This window comes from Diorhabda sublineata, chromosome 5 (genome assembly GCF_026230105.1).
Source record: "Diorhabda sublineata isolate icDioSubl1.1 chromosome 5, icDioSubl1.1, whole genome shotgun sequence".
Classification (NCBI taxonomy): domain Eukaryota; kingdom Metazoa; phylum Arthropoda; class Insecta; order Coleoptera; family Chrysomelidae; genus Diorhabda; species Diorhabda sublineata.
Genome location: NC_079478.1, coordinates 19,141,952 through 19,162,472, shown reverse-complemented (window position 1 = coordinate 19,162,472; position 20,521 = coordinate 19,141,952). Strand labels below are relative to the sequence as shown.

Sequence of the window (20,521 nt, the reverse complement as noted above, 5' to 3'; positions counted from 1 at the left end):
AAATTTTATTTCATCTACTTCGCTTTGCTGAAATTTTGTGTAGCGCTGAATTAAAAATGCACTACGCAAAATTTGAATTGAACCTCATAATGTCTACAGTTGCAACTTCAATTAAACCCAGAATATTTAATATTACGACTACAGTTTGCAAACTGAAAACTTGTTATATAGCTCACCTATTATGAAACTGTAAATCAGGGCGGTGAATAGCGGGGCTAAATCAACCCCAAAATTTGTTTTTATGAATAAGAAAAAAAATAAGCCAGGTGATTAATCGGGTTTTTAACATTGTCAGTCACGTGCAAAAAATTTAAAAAATGTATTTGAGGCAACTTGCAATTACATAGGGTATTATTTACCAATAAAAAATAAGACACAAAAGGTATTCCTAATAACCTGATTATACTCAAATCACGCCTGAACTTATCCAACACAATTCACTACTACTGAGTACTGATGCGACAGTATAACTGAAGCCTTTATGTTTAGCAACAAGAATACTAAAATGTGAAGAAGTCCGAACGGCACTCTATAATTAAATTGATTTGAATATGCTTTTAAATACAAAACAATATTTTAATGAAACAGACCTATAAGTCTGCTTTCTATGCTGAGCAAGTTGTTAGAAAAGTATTTGTCGAAAAAATGCAGTTAATCAGTCACCAAAGAAATTTACTACCAAATCATTAATTTGGGTTTAAACGTGAGCACACAAAAATCGAAAAAGTTCATTGTGTAACTAATAAAATAGATGAAAATTTAGAAATTAGAAGATATTCTGCTACATCGTTCCTAGACATCACCGAGACCTCCCTTACCTATTAACTATTACCAAATCCTTCACTCCTACCTCGAAAGTCGCTACTTTTTGACTCATACCTTGATGAGCAAACACCAGCCATGAAAATAAACTCCGGAGTTCCACAAGGCAATATTCTGGGATCACTACTTTGTCTCCTCTTCATGACCAAATAGCAATGACGTATTAGTAAACGAGACTGCCAAATCAACATCACACAAAGATTCTGTTCTAGCATCAAATATACTACAACTTCAACTCAATAAGGTAGCAAACTGGTTAAAATGACGGCGAATTAAAGTATGTTTAGGTAATATTCACCGACCATAAAGGCAAATGTCCAGAAGTCACTCTAAATAATCAAACTATCTCAACGAAACGATGTCAAATATGTAGACACGCACCTAACATATTTATCAACCGCAAACAATTGGGTTCGAAACTAAGAGATTTATAATGGCTGTTAGGTAGAAAATCTCAATTATTAAAAATTTTTATCTATCTTTCAAAAATTATATAAAAAACTAATTTTAAAACAGAGAGATCTAAAATCAAGATGATTTAGAAACACAAACATATAAAAGGTATAAGAAATTGAAAAATAAAGTACTGATCTAGAAAGCAATCCTCAAATCTATTTGGACGTACGGTTTCTCACTGAAGGGATCAACAGCCAATTCAATTATTGAAATTCTGGAGTAATTCAAATAGAAAGTGCTAAGAATTGTAATTGCTTCATAGTTTGTACCAAATTTTGTCAATATTCGCGATCTTCAAGAGAAATCGGTCAAAAAGGAAATAAAAAACTTATCCATAAGCTATAAATATAATTAAAATATCATTCAAATAGGTTGACATCTAACTTGATGGTGGAACCAACAGATCAGCGTAAACTTAAACGACATGATCGATGCGAACTAATTAATAGGTTTTAACGAATGGTAGTGTATTCCAATAGAATTAATCAATCTAGATATTATTTATAGCTATAAGAGATAGTAATCACTGGATTCCTGTTCATGTCAACTGAATTGTATTGTCACACACAATTTGCCTATTATACTAATTATTATAGATTGGAAATTAAAAAAAAATGTTGGGGAGTGTATTTGATTATGATATGCTCATGCTTGATTAGTGATCTTGGAAAGTATTTTAATATAATATATTTTAATATTGACCTTTAAAAAAGAATTTATATTTATATATTATAACATACCATTTTTCTTTTAAAATAATTTCTTTTATTTATCGTGAAAGTAGGAAGTTCAACATATTTTGCATCGTTAATGTCCAACTAAGCAGTTACCATAACACACCATTTTTCTTTTCCAAACATTGGTACATTATTTATGAAAATAAATCGAATAATTATGATTAAACTAAGTTGAAATAAATGGCAATACAAGACAACAGTATATTTTTTAATGCCTACATTATAAAATAATCATCATTGTTGTAATTCTTTCAATTTTTCTTCCATGGAACGAGCACTTTTACTATTGCTGTCTGGCTTACTGTTTTTAATCAAAGTTTTCATTTTAGTTTTTTCATTTGAAATATTTGGTTTCTTCTTAGCGTCTGCTTCTAATATTTTATTACTAACGCTTTTGCTTTCAGCATTTTTTCTTGGGAGAACTTTGCGAGCATTTTCTTCTTTCTTAGAAGTTTTGGTAGAGTTTTCAATGACTTTTGGGTCCTTATTAATTTTCAAAATGTCTTTTCCTTTTGTTTTATCTTCAGAGTCAGAAATGTTTAAAATAGTATCTGCATCATTTGTGGTAGTTATATCAGTTTTTACAGATTCGTCTAATGTTTTACTTTTTACTTTTTTCTTTAAAAAACGTATCTTAAAAGATGATTTTTTATTTGATGTGTCTGTCTCTTCAGTATCGTTTTTAGTATGTTTTCTCAAATTTATCCTATAATTTTCCTAAAACATTGGATTTGATAATTAAACAAAAACTTGTAGAAAAAAAAAGATTAAAGAAGAAAACCTAGTATTTACCACACTTACCATTATCTCCAAAACTGTTTTACCTCCTGTATATCCACAATCACCTCTGCCGAATATCCAACCAGGTGCTGGTTCTTCTGGATCACCAAGTAAAATAGAATTTCTTGATGATGTGTACAAAAGTCTGGATACTATGAAAATTAATACCTAAACAGATTCTTACTTTCAGGTTACCTAATATAGTAGAAAATTTAATGTTTTAAGTCCTGTAAAATATTTCTACTCACATGAATGATAGTTAAAAATGAAACAACAGTGACAAAGGCATTAATAGTCCAAGTAATTGGTTTTCTCAATATATTCAAACATCCCTTTGTGTTAATGGAATCAGTAACAAAAGTTGGTTCAGCAACCCATAAATGTGTGAACTCTGTCTGCTGAATTGGATCGTGTAGACATTGCATGGGGAAATCAACTTTACAACAGCTCCAGGGTACAACAGGTAGTGTTAAAACTTCATCATTTGTTCTTAATCTGAAAAAAATATATACATCAGATTTTTTTCTGATATCTTCTAAATATACAACAAGAAAATATGAATCTAAAATTATAAGATAACTCACTGTTTAATCACAGTTGATTTAGTATCGATGTGATATTTCGTCAACCATTTTTCTTCGTGCCAATCTTGAAAAGATATTAATCCACAGCATTCGTGACTGTATTGCAGTTTATCTATAACTTCTTTCCATGAAAGATCCTGAAGATATTGGTTCATTCCAGTTATTATGGATTGTTTGATAGATCTTGAAATGTACTTGTTCATTTTTCTGGCAAAGTGCGACAAAATTAATAATTGAAGTATAGTGCCTGTACCTAAACATGACCATAAAAGAAAAAGGCTACTTGTAGTTTTCCTGAAAAATTAGAATAATTATATTAGGTATTCTAGTGATAGTTTTTACTATGATATCCAGTTTATGTGGAATAAAAATTCAACATTTGATTAAAAAAAATTTATATGTTAAGTTATTTTTTAAATCTCAAATAATTATTCATTAGAAAATTTCTCATATATTTTAAAAATGTATAAAATATTATTGTATAACAACTATATTATCAAATTATTATTTAAAAACACTAACCTCCCAGCACTATTAAGACACCTTTGACTAATATTAATTCCAACTATCCAGTGAAACATTACATGGGTACCATAAAGTCCTGTTACTGCAAATACGAAATTAATTTCCGATTTTTCTTGGTGTAGTATTGGAGCAACTGCAATAATTATATAAAGAGACGATCCAGTCATACCACATCCCATAATAATTTGAAAAATATTTAAAATTATAAAAATAATTGATAACTTTTGTCGTTGCTTTTGGGATAATATAAACATACCCACAGCCATTTTGCAATGGTTTTATTTGTAGAATTTCTGTAAAAATATTTTTGACATTGTCAAAATAAACATTTGGAAATATATTAGGAGTGTTTCACCAACTAATATTTAATGATGAAATAATGTCAGATGAAATAACTGATTGGACATTCAGCGTCAAATTTTACTATTTTTAATAATAAATAAAAGAAGTTAACGAGGCATCTTCCTCAACGACTTCCTTGTACTTAATATAATAGCTATAGCAACATTCAATAAGGCCACGGCCTAGATAACAAATGTGAAGCTTTTTTAAGACAAATTACTTTGTATTCGAGGGTGATACAGACCAACACTTTTCCGATTTCTTTGTCCTCAAATTAGGCTTATGTTTAAACATGGATTTTCTTCCTTTGTAGTTAATATAATAACCATAGTAACGTTCAATAAGTCCACGGCCTAATTATAAATGTTTTTAAAGCCAAATTACTTTGCATTCGACGGTTATACAATCCAGCGCTTTTCCATTTTCGTTGTCCTCAAATTACAGTTATGTTTCAACGTGGATGTTCTTCCCTTTTACTCAATATAATAGGCATAGCAACGTTCAATAAGTCTAGGGCCTAGTTAAGAGAAGTTTTTTAAAGCCAAATTACATTGCATTCGAGGGTGATACAGTACAGCACTTTTCCAATTTCTTTGTCCTCACATTAGGCAGATTTTTCTCCCCTTGAAACTTTTTTCATTAATATGGAAACTGCCAGTAGTCCTTAGGACCAGATTTTGAGAATGCGGTATACGTTCACGTCAAGAATATGTTCAAACGGTATTTTTCCTGGTTAAAAGCAGCGTTTTATAGATTCACGCAAGTCTTTTTATTTACCGTTGTAAAAAACTTTAAACATCGTACTTCAATGGAAAAATATGGAAATTTGATTTTGAGTCATCTCTATATATCAGATAGGAAGCTTATTGATCGATATGTATGTATGTAAAAGAAGTAAAAGCTATCGCTGCTTTTAATAATAATACTTTTTTCAGTGATATTCTTGATATTATTTCTCCTTTTCAATTCAATGTAATGAATACACAATACATTTTCTTTATGATGGAACACAGCAATTATTGATATTGTATAGTCATTATTGAAATCAGATATGTTATGACAGGTAAAAATAAAAACACCAATATATTTCAAATATATTCTATTCCGTTCTTTTTCTTTTAATAAAACTTTCTACATGATGATTTGCAATTTTGAACAGTATAGTATGTTTTCTAACCATGTTACTAACTATAGCTCTTCTGTAGCACTTTAATAGAGACATGTCATCCTCTTGAGGTTCCAAGAGTAAATCAATATTACCATTATACTAGAAATTAAATAAAAAAATTAGTAACATTCCAAGTACTACCTATCTGGCTGTCAATTCAAAATCGAAAGATATTTGGCACTTATACATCTAAAGTTAACCAGATTTACACACGCAAAAATGTGAGAATGTCGAGTTCTGTCACTACGAGCGTTGCTACTCAAGTTTTAATATAGACAAATAAAAACAAATATTTATAATTGGATAGGGCTATTATTTTTCAAAATTTTCTCTATTAAGATCAATACACTTTTGCATGATTTGAACCAATTGTAGATGCATTTCGTCCATTCCTATTGAGGTATCTCCAGAATATGTGATTGGAACGTATCAACCGCTTCTTCTGGTGTAGAAAAACATTGACCTCACAATTTATTTTCGATCTGCGAGAATAAGAAGAATTCATTGGGTGCCAATGATTTCTCTTCTGCCATTGGTTTTGAGCTCTAATGTAGCGGTGGAGACATGTTCAGTTATTCCGAGAAAATAGACGACCATTTGCATTTAGGTGCTTCGTTCGCGAACGAATTTTGTTGGATTTTACTCATCTTGAACGACAATACAATTGTATTGAATTTTTTCAGCATTTCTTTGCATCAATGCAATATCGAATGTAAGTGAGAGGCCTATAATGCCCAATTATGCCTCAATCTCATATGTCACATAACGACCTTGCAATATCAGTTTACGCACAGCATCGATGTTGTCTGGCACAACAGCCGATTTTGGATGACCTTCACGAAATTCATCCTGTAACGAAGTGCGACCACGATTGAATTCGAAAAACCAGCGAAAGACGGTGGCTCCAGATGATGCTTCATGACTAAAAGTCGAAGCGAGATAATCGGTACACTGCTGTTGGTTTAATTTATGTAGAAAGTCATAGAAATGTTCGTGATATAATTCCATTTTTTGACCAAGACAGATGTTTCAAGTATCTGTAAACAACTTAAATAGCACTCGTATGACAACACATTCTAAGTACGTTCACCATTAAAAATGTCAAACTTTATCTTGGCAATGTCAGATTTGACATATTCACAGTGTTGCCATATCTCAAAACAAGTAGCAACTTTTGTATTATATGGATAAAAAGTAAAAGTTTAAGTCTATTTTATACAATGTAATCAAAGAAAACTCTGATTGTCAAAAATATTATGCATACTAAAATCAGTATTTTCGCAAATGGATTCTAAAGATATCAACGAATTTGTAATTTTAACCGATTGATTGAAGTAGAGACAGAAGCATTATGATCGCGAATTTTCTCTTTCTGTAATTGATATAAAGATATCGCATGTAAGTAAGCAAGACAATTTATAATTACTATTATCTATGACACTTCTAGCGTTTTTCTCAAAAAAATTTCTTGGGTAGTAAAAAAACAGCCAAAACATTTTTGTTTGTCCATAGCATACGGTCTCCGCCCCGGTAGACATTTTGAAAATTTCATCATGGCCCACGCTTAGAAGTATTTTGCCACTCCTGAGTTAAGTTAATTGATTTTAGATTTGTTATTGAAGCCATTCAGAAAATTTACTTTACGATACTAATATAAGTTTCGTAATGAGATACTTTACCGCACTAGTGGAATGAACTCATGAATAAAAAATTAAACTTCATTTATTATAATAATTAAACACAACACCTGTACAATTAGTGATGTTTATTCAGCAAACTGAAGTGAACGCTTCAAAATTGACAGTTCGCAAAATAAATCAACAATGAGCGCAACGCTTGCTTGTTACATGATTCTAATATCATTAATTTCAGGAATATTGACTAATTTTGAGTAAATAATTAACATAATTGGTAGTAGGTAAAATAATGTACTATATTCGTATCTTAAATTCATATTACGATATTCAATGGGTTATTAAAGTTCCCATCTCATTTAGTAATATTAATCTTTACGACACTTATATCGTAAATATTTAACACATTGCTACATACTTGTTCTGGAGTCATGTTAAACACCTGAACAACACCCATATATTCCGACCAAAGTGTTTTCCTAAATTGCAGATTATGTTTTTGTGCTAAAGGTACAACAATTATATTTCCAAACAAAACATCACCATAACTAACTCCTTGATATTGTTCTAATAACTGGGTGTAGAAATCTTGAAAATTACTTAAACCTAAAAGTTGATACTATTTTGCATCTGAATTTGTTCCAGAAAATAATGTATACTTGTACCTTGTATTTCCTTATCAAAGTTCAATTCTCTTTCGTATTTGAGAACATTCTTCAAACAAAGTTCCAATAAATCGTGAATTTCTGGAATTAAAAATAAATTGTCGCTACCTAAAAACACACAAGCAAGCCTACAAAATTTGTCGGTAGGATTTATTCTTGATGCCAAAAAAGGAAAATAAGTTTCATAGATTAAAATCCAACGAAGACAGTTACTTATAACAAAAACTTGTTCTTGTTCATCTTGTTCCTTCTTATTCTGTTGTTGGTTTGAGTATAATACCAGTATTGGTGTGTAGATCCAGTCCATTGGGATAACGTTCCCCACACTTATGTTCAAACAACACGATCTAGAAAAATCTGGCGAACCCTAAAATTCAATAAACATTAAAATTATACGTTAAAATCTAAATATTACAGAGTAGTGTTAAATGGAAAGTATATAAACGTCTCCAATAGCTTGCAAGGAGAAAAGTATAATCCATTGACTGGTAGCCAACTGATTGTATTTCTTCAGAACAGTTTAATTAATAGCTTTTAATTTTTATCATACCTGTTTGGCAATGAGAAGTAGAAAATAAGTTTAAACTTTGAAACCTGTGAATTAAATTGAAAAAATTGATACTTTTTATATATCAAGTTGCAAATGTTCAATGTTGAATATTTATATCACAGTTCAAAACCAAATTGTTAATTTTTAGTGAGGAGCTGTATTATGCAAGACTGAAAAGAAAAGTAGATGGTTTTCCTTTTGCTACAACGAGAGAATCAGACCCTCTGATTTTCTTGGTTATAAAACCCGCAATGTCAAGATCGAAAAAGACAAAACTGCAGAATTGAAAATAAGATGACTGAAATAGAAATCAAAATAACAGAAGTGGAAACCAAAAATATAGGAGAGAAAAATGACGAACATTGTCAACAGAAAGCTAATGGAAACTTAGTGACTGAATAAAAATAGACAGTTGAACCACCAGATCCATTCGATTACACAGAATGGGCAATTTTTATTCATTTTATGATTATGTACAAAAGTCTTACTAGAGTCAAAATAATATCAGACTCTGTTAAATTGATATAAATCAATGCATCAGATTTTCGAAGAAAATCTTTATCAATATTATATTTTTCAATATAAACAGTGTAATAAACTTTATAAAATTATTCCAGATTTTTTTATTTATTTATTCGGTAATATAATTGAGTTCAAGCGATAAACCGTAAATTTATTTACGAATAATATTATTCTTTTAGCAGGTCTTATATTCAAGTATGATATAAAATTGCAAATTTAAAGGTAAATAATTTTCAAGACTTAGACAAAATCTATAGTAAACTTTGAAGGTTGAAAGTTTAACTTAACTTAAATCTTTAAAGGATATTTGAAACCCCAGTACAAAGATGAAAGCTAAGTAAAGTGAATGTATTTAGAAATAAAAAAATAAAATGAATAAAATTTGTAGATTTAATCAAGTTTTCTACTATTAAAATTGATAATGAAGAAAATGTCAATCATATATAAAAGTAGATGGTGATTAAGGTTGGGTTGTAATAATTAAAATTACCTTGAAGTGTATGTTTGATTTAAAACTAAATTGTTGATTACAATCCATTTGGGTAAAAATCCTAAGAATGGGGGTAAACCTCCTAATGAAAAAAAAATTAAAATAAAAAATAATATAATTAATTACTTTGCATTTAATGAATTAAATAAATAACATACCCCATAATCCATTCCTTAAATTTCAAAATAAAATAAATTTCTCTTTCATATTGTCAAGCGAAGGTCGAAACGATGTCTTACAAACAAAAATAATAGTGTCCGTTATTTGTTCACTATATAAAAGCGTAGAGCGACAAGTTAAAACTTGCCAGTACCAGCTGATTTGTGTATTATTCTTTAACTGTGAATTATTTCTTTGGTGTTTATGATTGTAGTTTAGTCCCAGTTAGCGCAGTAAGAAGCAAGAACGTGCTGTGATTTATACTTTTTGCATTAAGGTATTTTTTTGAGAAGTTTGTTTTCGTTCTCGAAAATTCATACTTGCGTGCATTAATCGCAATTCTTAATAGTTTAGGCAAAAGTAACGGTACCAATTCCGCCGAATTCACCAGGAGCCACTACGGGCCCAGAGATGACAGCTTAGATCAATGAATCTAGGGATCCGCCTTTGAGTACTTCTATAGATAAAACGAGATTGAAAAAATCTGGCTTTATTGAAAGAGGGGCAGTAAAGAAACCTCTTGTAAGACGTCAAAATAAAATCCATAGGTTGCAGTGGGCTAAAGAACATAAAAATGGGACGCATGAATAGTGGGAGAGAGTTGTATAGAGTAATAAGTCAAAGTTTGAGGTTTTTGGGTCTAAGAGAAGAGAGTTTGTGCGAAGGTTAAAGGAAAAACGAAATGCAAATAAAGCACGTCCTGGCCAACGCCTGATCGGCTGAAAATGTATCTTCCAGGATGACTATCCCAAGCATTCCAAAAAGAATTTGAAATAATTGGAGAGGAAAAATGTACTGAAAGTAAAGATTTGGCCGTCACAGTTACCCGACCTCAATCCGATTAAGTTGTGGGATAAAATAGACAGGGAAATCAGAGAGTAGCACCTACTTTTACTTCACATCTTCGGAATATCCTGAAAAACGAATGGAACCAAATAGACGACGATTATTTGTCGAAATTGTTACAGAGAGTGCCAAAATTGTGCACTGAATTAATAACAACAAAACGGGGTTACATCGATGAATAAAAAATTTCAATATGTAATAATTACAGTTTTATTTGTTTTGTTTTGTTGTATATCTCGCAAACTATAGGATGGACGAAAACTTTTAACCGGTAGTGTATATATACTTACTTGTTGCAATCCTAATATCTGGGTGTACACCTTTAAAATTTCATTTAGATTATTTAATGAAATCTCCAAACTGACATTTCTTAGACTAATATCTAAATGTTTCATAAGCACTTCACTAGGATAAAATTTCGAACAAAATATGATGTTCGCTAGAATGAACCTAATATCATTCTTCTGTTCGGAATTAAAAACGCACAAACATTTTACTGCCAAATCGTAAAAAATAGAAGTATCCAATTCGTTTTTAATCACCACCGAAGACTTCAAAACATCCATTAAGAACATTGCCTCTGGTCTAGCGAACCAATGACTTGTTAGGTAATATTTTTCTAGTTTTTGTAATGAAATTAGGTAATTTTGAATGTTTGGATGATTTAAAAATGTCGTTTTCACCTAAAATCACAATTATACGTATAAATAAAATTATATTAATTAACTTAAGGGGCAATTTTAGTTTCTTGGTTGGAATACCTGATAAAACTATTTCTATATACAAGAACTAAATAATTATTAATGATTTTGGTTTATTTTTTTTCTGAGACGTTATAAAAGTTAAATGTAAATTTATCATTACAACAATTACTAAATTGCAGTGGGTTTTGTAATGTTGCATTACATTTATGACATCGCTAACATTTCAATACATGTATGTTTTCTTATTTTTTAGTACATATGTGAAATAAGCTACTTTCTTAGGTAAAACTCTCATTTTCATAAGCAGCCATAAAAAATATTTCTTTTGTAAGTATTAATAAATTAATGGGGAATAAAAGAGTATTTTTTTGAAAACTACATCTGCCAAATATCATCCGTTGACACCTATGCACTCATGAAGTTTAGTCTGAACGTTCTGCATAACTCTTCGCAGCATATCAACAGGTATTGGTGCAATCTCGTCACGAATTCGTTGTTTGAGGACCGGGATTGTCCTGAGTGGATCAGTTCTAAACACTTTCGTTTTTAGATAACCCCATAAAAAGAAATCGCAGACAGTAAGGTCGGGAGACCAAGGGGTCCAAGTTTTATCCCCGTTTCAAGATACGACACTCCTTGGGAACAAAGCATTTACCGCATTCATTGCTGTGTGGCTTGTTGCACTGTCTTGTTGAAAAAGCGTGTTTCCATTGAACCAGTGAAGTTCAGGCATTTTCAGCCTCATTTTCAAAAAAATACGGACCGATGATTCCATTTGCCGACATTGCACACCATATTGTCACTTTCTGAGAATAAAGAGGTGTTCCATGAAGCAAACATGGGTTCTCCTCCGCCCAGTACCTGAAATTTTGTTTGTTTACAAAACCGGAGAGGTGAAAATGTGCCTCATCACTCATTCACAAGTTGTTAATTTAGTCATCATTTTCTTCAAAACTCTAAAGCATAACCTCACAAAATCTGAGACGCGGCTTATAATCACCCAGGTAAATAGAATGAACAACCTTTATTTTATACAAGTGAAATCGAAGATCTTTATGAAGTATCCTCACCGATCTGCCATTTATTCGAAGGCGTGTGGCGTGACGGACGGTCGATCGACGTGGACTTGTTAAAATAGAAATGTTAAAAAATTAGGCGAGTTTATACAATACTCATTCAATTTAAGAGTCAATAATGTCAGTGCAAATAAAAATTTAAATATATAATTTAATGAAAGGCTAACTCTAAATGGATTCACCTAACAAAAAAATCAATGTCGATTTTTTTCAAACATTGGGATATCATTCAATATTCATTTTTCCGAAAAACGTTTTTTGAGCCCAGTTGGTCATGTAGAAGTCTACGTTGTGAATATGCTGTGTAAGCACTTCAAGTGGTACACTCATTTCAAACGGCCGCCATTATGACCCCATCCTTAATTGGCGAAAATTTTGCATATATTTTTCAGAAACCCTTGACCTACCTTTTTATCACACAGCAGTTAACCAAAATGCACTGTTCGGAAAATACGGCTCCGCAACGAAAATGTCGGTTTTGACCTATCCAAGCTTCAGATACGTTATGTATTCCACTCCAAGCGCTTATAATATGGGTTTTATCGTGAAACTAACAACTCAATTCTATTCTACGTGAAACAATACTAATTATAAACATATGTTATAACCTTATCCGATAAATAAAAATCGTCAGACGCTACTCATTTACAAATCCCCAGAACGAAATAATTGAGACTTTGATTATTCTTAAAGAACATACCGGACAAAATGCGACTGAAAGAAAAGAAGCTAAAGGGATTCGAATTCAATTAGAGCAAATTGAGACAGCATTTATTCAGATAGTTTGGTATTTTTTACTCTCAAGTTTTAACGCTGTTAGCCAAAGATTGCAAAAATTTGATTGTATCATTGCTGAAGTGATCAACGATTACCATGGTTTGATCAAAGTTGTTGCTGATACGCGAAATGAATTTGAAATATATGAAAAAATTTCGGAAATTTAATATGACAATATGGATTCTGAATTGTGCAAAATATGTACAAAAAAATCAGGAAAAGTTATCAGTTATCACTGAATTTGGCAAATTGGACAAACGTGGAAATCGCCTATAGAATATTTATAACATTAGCTGTAACAAACTGTAGCGGAGATAGATCGTTTTCATGTTTGAAGAGCATTAAAAACTTCTTACGTTCTACAGAGTGTTTCAAAAAAAGATGATCCCGTCTCTAGGATAGATAGAAAACTGAAAAATATTTGAGGTTTGCTCAGTACAAAATTTTCGTAACGACATTTGTATTCAGGATAAAGGGTATTAAAGAAAAAAAATTACCCATTTTTTACGATTTTGCCGCTATTACTGGCAACATTGTATTGAAATTTCATATGAATATGTTTTGGAAGCTGATACATCCAATGAATTTGTTTTTATGTCTGACTCTCAAAGAGGGCGCTAGTTACACGGCTCGTACCAAGTATTATTAAACATAACTTTCTCATTATTAGATTTATTAAGGAAAATTTCAAGTGAACTTGAACATTATTTAATTTTACACCAAAAAGTTACTCTTGATAAAAATCGATACTGTGTACCGTTTCCGGAATATTTTGATTTGAAAATTATTAAGTAATAACGGATACTGTTATAAAGTATTGATAAAGTTATAATAATAATAATTATTATTAATCAGTAAGCATTATGTGAATTGAAAATTTGATGTTGCTTAAATGAGATCCCATATATAAAATGGATACATTTAAAAAAATTGGGACTGAGGGTTTTCATTTCAAAAATATGGTTTTAAATTTAGTTGATCAAAATTCAACAACAGCGTAAGGCAAGACAAACAAATAAGTATTCTTCCAGTATTTCGAGGATACTTGAAGAGCACCACAGATAATCCTTATCGTTACAGTTACAGTCCAAAAGCTCTTGCCAGATGATCTACCGGTTAGAGTGGATTTATGTTAAACATTAAAAAAAAGACAGCCCTCAATCGACAGCGACAAGGTATGTTCAACTCCAATAATGTACACAACTGGTGTGATGAGAATCCACATGTCAAAAGGGTATCACATTACCAACACTCATTTAAAGTTAATGTTTGGGCAGCAACTTTAGGTAACAAATTAATAGATTATCACATTATATCTAATTACCTCATAGCTGACTCCTAACTGTTTAGAAGATAAATGGATTCTTTAGAAATAGGATATACTTGTGTATTCGTGAAAACGGAGGACATTTTGAACACCTCCTCTAATTGTATTCTATTTTATGTTACTAGCCTTTTTTAAAATTCTCATCTTGTATTTTTTTTTAATTAATACATTTATCATTATTTCATACCAGCATCGGTTATTACTTCATAATTTTCAAATCAAGATATTCCGAAAATGGTGCACAGTATCAAGTTTTATGAAGAGTACCTTTGTGGTGTAAATTTTGCTTAATAAACTAATATAGAACTAGCGTCCTCTATGAGGCATAAAAACAAATTTATTGGAAGTATCAGCTTCCAAAACATATTCATATAAAATTTCCTTACCCGTAGTTGAGGCAAAATCGTAAAAAATGTGTAATTTTATCTTGATACGAAAATTTTTTACCGAGCAAACCCCAAATATTTTTCAGTTTTCTATATATCCTATAGACGGGAACACCTTTTTTTGACACACACTGTACAATTACTGTTAACAGTCTCAATAGCTTGGCTATTCTATGCTTCAAATCCGACTTACTTCAACGTTTAGGTTTCAAAGATTTAATTGACCAATTCGCAATTCAAAAAGTCATTATACCCTTAGGCCAAATTTATAAATTTATATTTATTTATGTTTTTAGATTATATAACATAAAAAACTGTTTCTGCAATAAATTAGTTGTTTTAATTTTAAAAAACTAAAATATATAAAATATAAAATGAAGTATAATCCCAGTTTCGGGGCGGATTTTTTTCCAGTGTCCAAGAGCAGCATTAAGTTTAAGCCCGGCCCTGGTTATGAGTAATTTTTGTGATACATGTAGTAAGTGGAAAAGTAATTATTTTATTTTTTTTTCATATATGTAATACTTCTATTTGGACAGTTTAAACGAAAAGTAATGTACCACTGTTAAGGTGCCGACGATATACTATTTTATCTCCCGTTCCAGATACGTCGTACAGGGTGCGCATGCTTGAGAATGCGTAGAACCGAGCTGGAGCCTCGGAGTATAGAGACACCGTTATTATTCTGTCTTCCTTAGTCGGAAAAGGTTCCACATATAGAAACTTTCCATATAGAAGTATTATATTTATGGTTTATTTATATAAGAAATACTCCTATAAGGACAGTTGGTAAAGGTAAAACGTCCCTACGTGACGGTGCTGACAATATTCATTTTCTCTCTCGTTCGAGACCCTTTATCTATTCTGCACATGCTTCATGCGCGCAAAAGATGCGCAGAACTAACAGAAGAGCTCGGAAGAGAGTGAGAACGGTACACTATTTGTTTCACTTAGTCGCAACACCTACCACTTATAAGTTCTGAGGCAGCCATTTGGGATAAATATCTCGGTTAACTGATCTTGACGTAAGAAACCTTCCTTACTGCTTTATGTTCTAAGGAGCGAACCAGCGTCATGTTCGCGTTCATTCTGTGCACCGCTTTAAGAAGTAAAGAAGATTTCATTTCATTAAACGAGAACCTGCAAATTTTTATTCACAAGCAACTAAATTCAGTTGAATTGATATTTTTATAAATTAATATATTAAGAATATTCTTAGTATGTAATCTTGAATTAAAATTAGAATATTGCATTTTAAAAAGTGTGAATACTAAATATAATATCTTTTAGCAGTTAAAAGTATAATATTTACCTTTTTATTATTCGTAGTATTTACATACAAAGACATCGAATAGAGAAAAGGTATGCAACTGTTGGTTTGTATTAAAGGTACAACGTGGTCCATGGTATGCCAAGCCGCTACATCCAAAGTTTTCAAATTGCTGCTCGATTTGTGGGTTTCATAATTGTTTAAAAGCATCGAACCACTCCTACAGAAAAGTGATATTTATTATGTAATATAATACATAAGAAGATGGAAAGAATATTTCGAAGGCTTTACCGAACAGATAAGAAGTGATAATAAGCTGAAAATCAACAAAAATCCCGGAGATAATGAAGTAACAAAAGAACAAATAAAACTTTGTCAGAGTTGGAAAATCGAAAAATGAAAGAAACATGGAGAAAAGCCATTAGATTACCATATACAAGAAGGGAGACAAAATATTGTGTGAAAATTATTGAAGAATAGCTTTGCTATATGTCACATACGCATAAAATATTCGCATCAATTTTGAAAAGAATATTGGAAATATAGGCAGGAAAATTATTAGGAGAATACCAAGGAGCGTTTAGAAAAGGCAGAGGAACATCCGACCAAATTTTTATGATAAAACAGTTGATTACTGGCCGTTATGAATATGAGATACCAACACAAATCCTTTTTGTTGATTTCAAAAGAGCTTATGATAGTGTCAACAAACTAATTAAGATGAGATTAGAAGACACAACTAACAGTAAAAATTAATAACAAGAAAAGTAAACCTTTCACAATAAGGTTAAAGACAAGGCTACCCCCTATCATCGGTACAATTTAATCTAGCTTTGGAAGGCATAATAAGAGCCGGTATCAACAGAAAGGGCATGATATTTAAGAGAAGTCATCAATGCTTAGCTTATTCTGATGATGTGACGTTGATAGCAAGAAACAGAAGAGATAGACCAATACTTCAATAATGACAAAATAAAATTTATGGAAATAAAGAATAAATGTGAAAGCAGGACAAAAACAATTCCATAGTACATAAACATGATGGGACGTTAATAGAATTCGGAATATATTTGGGTGTAATACTAGATAATAAATGCCAAGAAGAAGAGGAAATCTACGAAAGTTAGACTTATAAGATAGTATTGAGACCCACCCTAAAACTAAACAGAAATCGGAAACCTGTGAGAGAAATATACTAAGAAGAACTTTTGCAGGAAAGGAGACAGAGTTAGGATGGGAGGGAAGATCAAACCATATAATTTACATACTTTTCAATGAGTCACCCACAGCGCGTTTACAAAGACGAGGTTACAATAGCTAGGTCACTTAGAACGAATGGACGAAGACAGACTTTTGAAACGTGTGGCATGGAAGATACCAGAGGACAAGAAGAAAAGAGGTAGACCAATAAACGGAGGAGGAAAGTAGGTGAACAAGACCTTAGACAGAAAAACATCCAGAGCTGGAGAAAAAAAGCAAGGAAGCGGAAGAAGTGGATAGATAAAAGTGTTTCGTTACAAATCCCCTTTTAAAAACTTTTTTCACTACCTCCACACCATTGGTACCATCAGTCTCTGAAGAGGATAACTAAGTAATTGAAATATGAATCGATTAGTATAAGTGTGAGTGTTGATGAAAAGTTGAGATGAGTTTTTTTCACTTTACACGTGATTTTTTTCGCTTGTTTGAAAAATTTTTGACTCAAATATTGAGAATAACTTTTAATAAATATTTTTAAGCAATAAATCGCCTTCGACACCCAACGAGTATGACTCATTGCACCCGGACCTTTAAAAGTATAATTCTCCTTTGGCGTAGCTCCCAAAAATTCTCGAGTCATTCCTTAGAAGAAATTTCTGCAAAAAATGAAGATAATTTTCTGTTATTTTTGATTTTGAATTTAGTGGTCCAACAAAAAAATTGATTCTTAATATTTGAATTTTACAAACAAGTGGAAATTATAGAGTAATAAATTTCCTTTTAAACAAGTATTTTGAATCGTGAAAATATTGATATTTCTGGTACATAGTTAAAAAAATCAAAAGTCGAACCGCAAAATTGAGAAAATGTGTAAGGTACGATTACAAGGAAACGGTTTGTTTGTTTGTTTTACATTAATTTACTAAGAGAACTTATTTCCAACAAATTTATTTTCCTAATACTCATCGCTAAATTTTTTAAGATTGATAATTGATGAGTTTTGAGTAAAAAATGCGATTACTCTTAAAAAATCAATAGTCGTATCGATACACCCTTCATATTATTTTTTCAGTTTAACGTGCCCTGACAGTGCAGGTCATTGTATTCAAAACCAATCATATGATACATAAGTTAAATAAAGGATTGTTACAAAATCTATTACATCACAATATAATATTTTCTCTGGCTTTAGCAAACTCTAGGATTTTCTTCATTTATGTCGGGCAGTTAAGTTTCTCCTTGAGGTTGGTTTTCATATTAAAGTGCTGATATGCGGTAGAGTATTCTCTGCAGTCAGTGAGGGTGTGTTTAGCACACAGGAACGTGACAACTTTAGATACTTGAATGAGATTTTTGAAGTTAGTCTTCAGATCATTGGCAAGTTGAATTGGGATTTCAAGAGGATTCTTTGCGGCTTCTTTGGCATTGCGATCTGTAGATTCGTTTCCACTGATTCCAGTGTGCGATGGAACCAGATGAGAGAATCAATTTGTGCGATGGAATCAATGAGAGATGTCGTGAATATTTAGGACTATTGGATGGTCGGTGAATATGGTTTTAATTAACTGTATGTATGAGAGTAAATACATATGGCGATATGTTTATGAGGAGGGGGGATACATTTTAAAACTTGAAAGATACTGTATATTTAGACCAGTGTAAACACTACACGTCGAAGATAACCGGAAACAACTTATGAGTTGGTGGTTTGTAGTGACTGCGCAACCGACACAGGATTCAGTTTTGGAGGTATCCGTAATGGACTTATTAAAGACTCAAACTTTCACGATAATTACATCTAGATAAATCCAGAAAATATAATATACATACAAAAATACATATAGTATATAGAAAATATTTAATATTTATACTGTTTAGAAAAGAAGTGCACAAATATATGTTAATTACTCAGATCAATAAGAACTTAATGTTTTTTATAGTTAAATAATATACTTACTTGATATTACTAGTTACAACTTTGAAGCCTTCAGAATTTATAACCTGTATAAACCGGTTGTCCACATTTTCAATCTTCATGTATTGTATTATAGCAGTCATACAATGTGCTAAAGATGCTATGAGCTGCAGTTTTCCACACTGAAAGGAAATAAAATTATAATAAAACATAACGACAAAAAATTATAAGCCATTGAACGCACATCGGAAAGAAATAATTCTATTATTAAAAGTACTTTCCACGTTTATTAAGATTTTGATTCATAATGTACATAATAATATAAATTCAACTTGCTGATATCGTTCTTTGAAAACAATGGGATTAAATATAATAACCACCAAAAAATACTTCGGGATCCTAAACTGTTTTACCAAAAATTTATGATCAACATCAACCGCGCTCTCGCGGACCTTCAGTCAGTTACGTGCGAGCATTTGTGTTCATTGAGTTCGTTTTGTTTCTTCTCTGTAATATCGAATGAAAACTTAGCGGGACCGAGTTTTTGTGATCCACAGTTGAATTCTTCAACGGAATCAGATGAAGACTGTGATAAAATCACGGAGCATGCTAAAAAACGTCGAAAGCAAAGAAAAGCTTGAATTTTCAAAGGAATTTATTAAAAATGAGAAGACCTGGTCAATACAAAAAGTTTATAAGACCGAAGAAGAAGTAAAACGTTGCTATCGTTCTAACAAAGTGAAGCTTCGGGCTGAAATTCAGTGTACAGTGTACAGTGCTGCGATTTATCTTTTATTTGACCTCATGTGATGATATATTATTATTCCGTACTGAAACATGCCCCAATTATGACTGTCAGTCAACTAGAGGAATAAATGAGGCAACGAAAAAGGAAATAGAAAAACTATTCTTCTACCTAAATATTTTATGAAGAGCATAAGTAAAATTAATGGATTAGTTCAGCCGACTAAGTTGCAGTGTTAAAACAATTATCTTGAAATCATATGTCAGAAAAGTACGTGCCAGAAGAAATAATCTTGAGAGAGCTTGAATTAAAAAGAAAGCTTTCAAATACCTGATGATGATCACGAAGTCGTTATTATGGCTTATGAAATTTCCAAAGATGATTTAAATGACAACTTCCGGTTCATGTTAACGATAAAGTATTAAAGTGATCTATCACGCCAATGTTCTGTTCTCCACACGGATGCCACGTATAAGCTCATTTTTAACAATGGTTTCCAGTACTTGTGATTCGAAATACAGACAAAGATAAACATTTTCACCAATTTGGATTAGCTGTGACAACAGCAGAACGAACGGGCGACTTTATATTTTTATTTTCCGCACTGAAAAAAGCAGCTTTCACCCTCTACTCATACACTTTAACATGTAACATTTTGGTCTGTGATGGAGCCAAGGCAATACAAACTGCCTTCGATCGCACATTTGGAACAGATAGTCATAAGAATGTGCTGAGCGTATGCGAAAAAGAAGATGCAAACAAAAGTTGAGCAAAGTGTGCAAAAAAAGTCTGCTACAAACAATGCTTTAATAAAACAATAAAAGATGGTGACACGCTTTGA

At 31.5% G+C, this 20,521-nt stretch overlaps 2 protein-coding genes across 2 annotated transcripts in view; both read right to left on the bottom strand.

Moving 5' to 3' along the window:
* Positions 1 to 821: 821 nt before the first annotated feature.
* LOC130444457 (peripherin-2-like) lies at positions 822 to 4,170 on the bottom strand. The gene is made up of 6 exons (XM_056779580.1): positions 3,902 to 4,170; positions 3,380 to 3,673; positions 3,044 to 3,290; positions 2,817 to 2,963; positions 2,318 to 2,732; positions 822 to 1,045 (listed from the first exon to the last, which is right to left on the bottom strand). Exons 1-6 carry the CDS (start codon positions 4,168 to 4,170, stop codon positions 822 to 824), a joined length of 1,596 nt encoding a protein of 531 aa, XP_056635558.1.
* Positions 4,171 to 5,332: 1,162 nt separating this feature from the next.
* The window catches only part of LOC130444633 (RNA polymerase II-associated protein 1), a 28,849-nt gene continuing 13,660 nt past the window's right edge, over positions 5,333 to 20,521 (bottom strand). Inside the window, exons 11-16 of the mRNA XM_056779878.1 lie at positions 18,978 to 19,117; positions 15,863 to 16,040; positions 10,571 to 10,963; positions 7,714 to 8,080; positions 7,467 to 7,654; positions 5,333 to 5,513 (exon numbers count right to left, since the gene is read on the bottom strand). Coding sequence (XP_056635856.1) covers positions 5,346 to 5,513; positions 7,467 to 7,654; positions 7,714 to 8,080; positions 10,571 to 10,963; positions 15,863 to 16,040; positions 18,978 to 19,117 — 1,434 coding nt within the window. The 3' untranslated portion in view covers positions 5,333 to 5,345. The remainder of the gene's footprint in view (positions 5,514 to 7,466; positions 7,655 to 7,713; positions 8,081 to 10,570; positions 10,964 to 15,862; positions 16,041 to 18,977; positions 19,118 to 20,521) is intronic.

Bases quoted from the DNA above. Each gene is read 5' to 3' on its own strand.
- LOC130444457 (XM_056779580.1), bottom strand. From the start codon at position 4,170: ATGGCTGTGGGTATGTTTATATTATCCCAAAAGCAACGACAAAAGTTA. The intron at 3,674-3,901 runs GTTAGTGTTTTT...CTAATTTTTCAG, and splicing joins TGTCTTAATAGTGCTGGGAG to GAAAACTACAAGTAGCCTTT. The intron at 3,291-3,379 runs GTGAGTTATCTT...TATTTTTTTCAG, and splicing joins AAATCAACTGTGATTAAACA to ATTAAGAACAAATGATGAAG.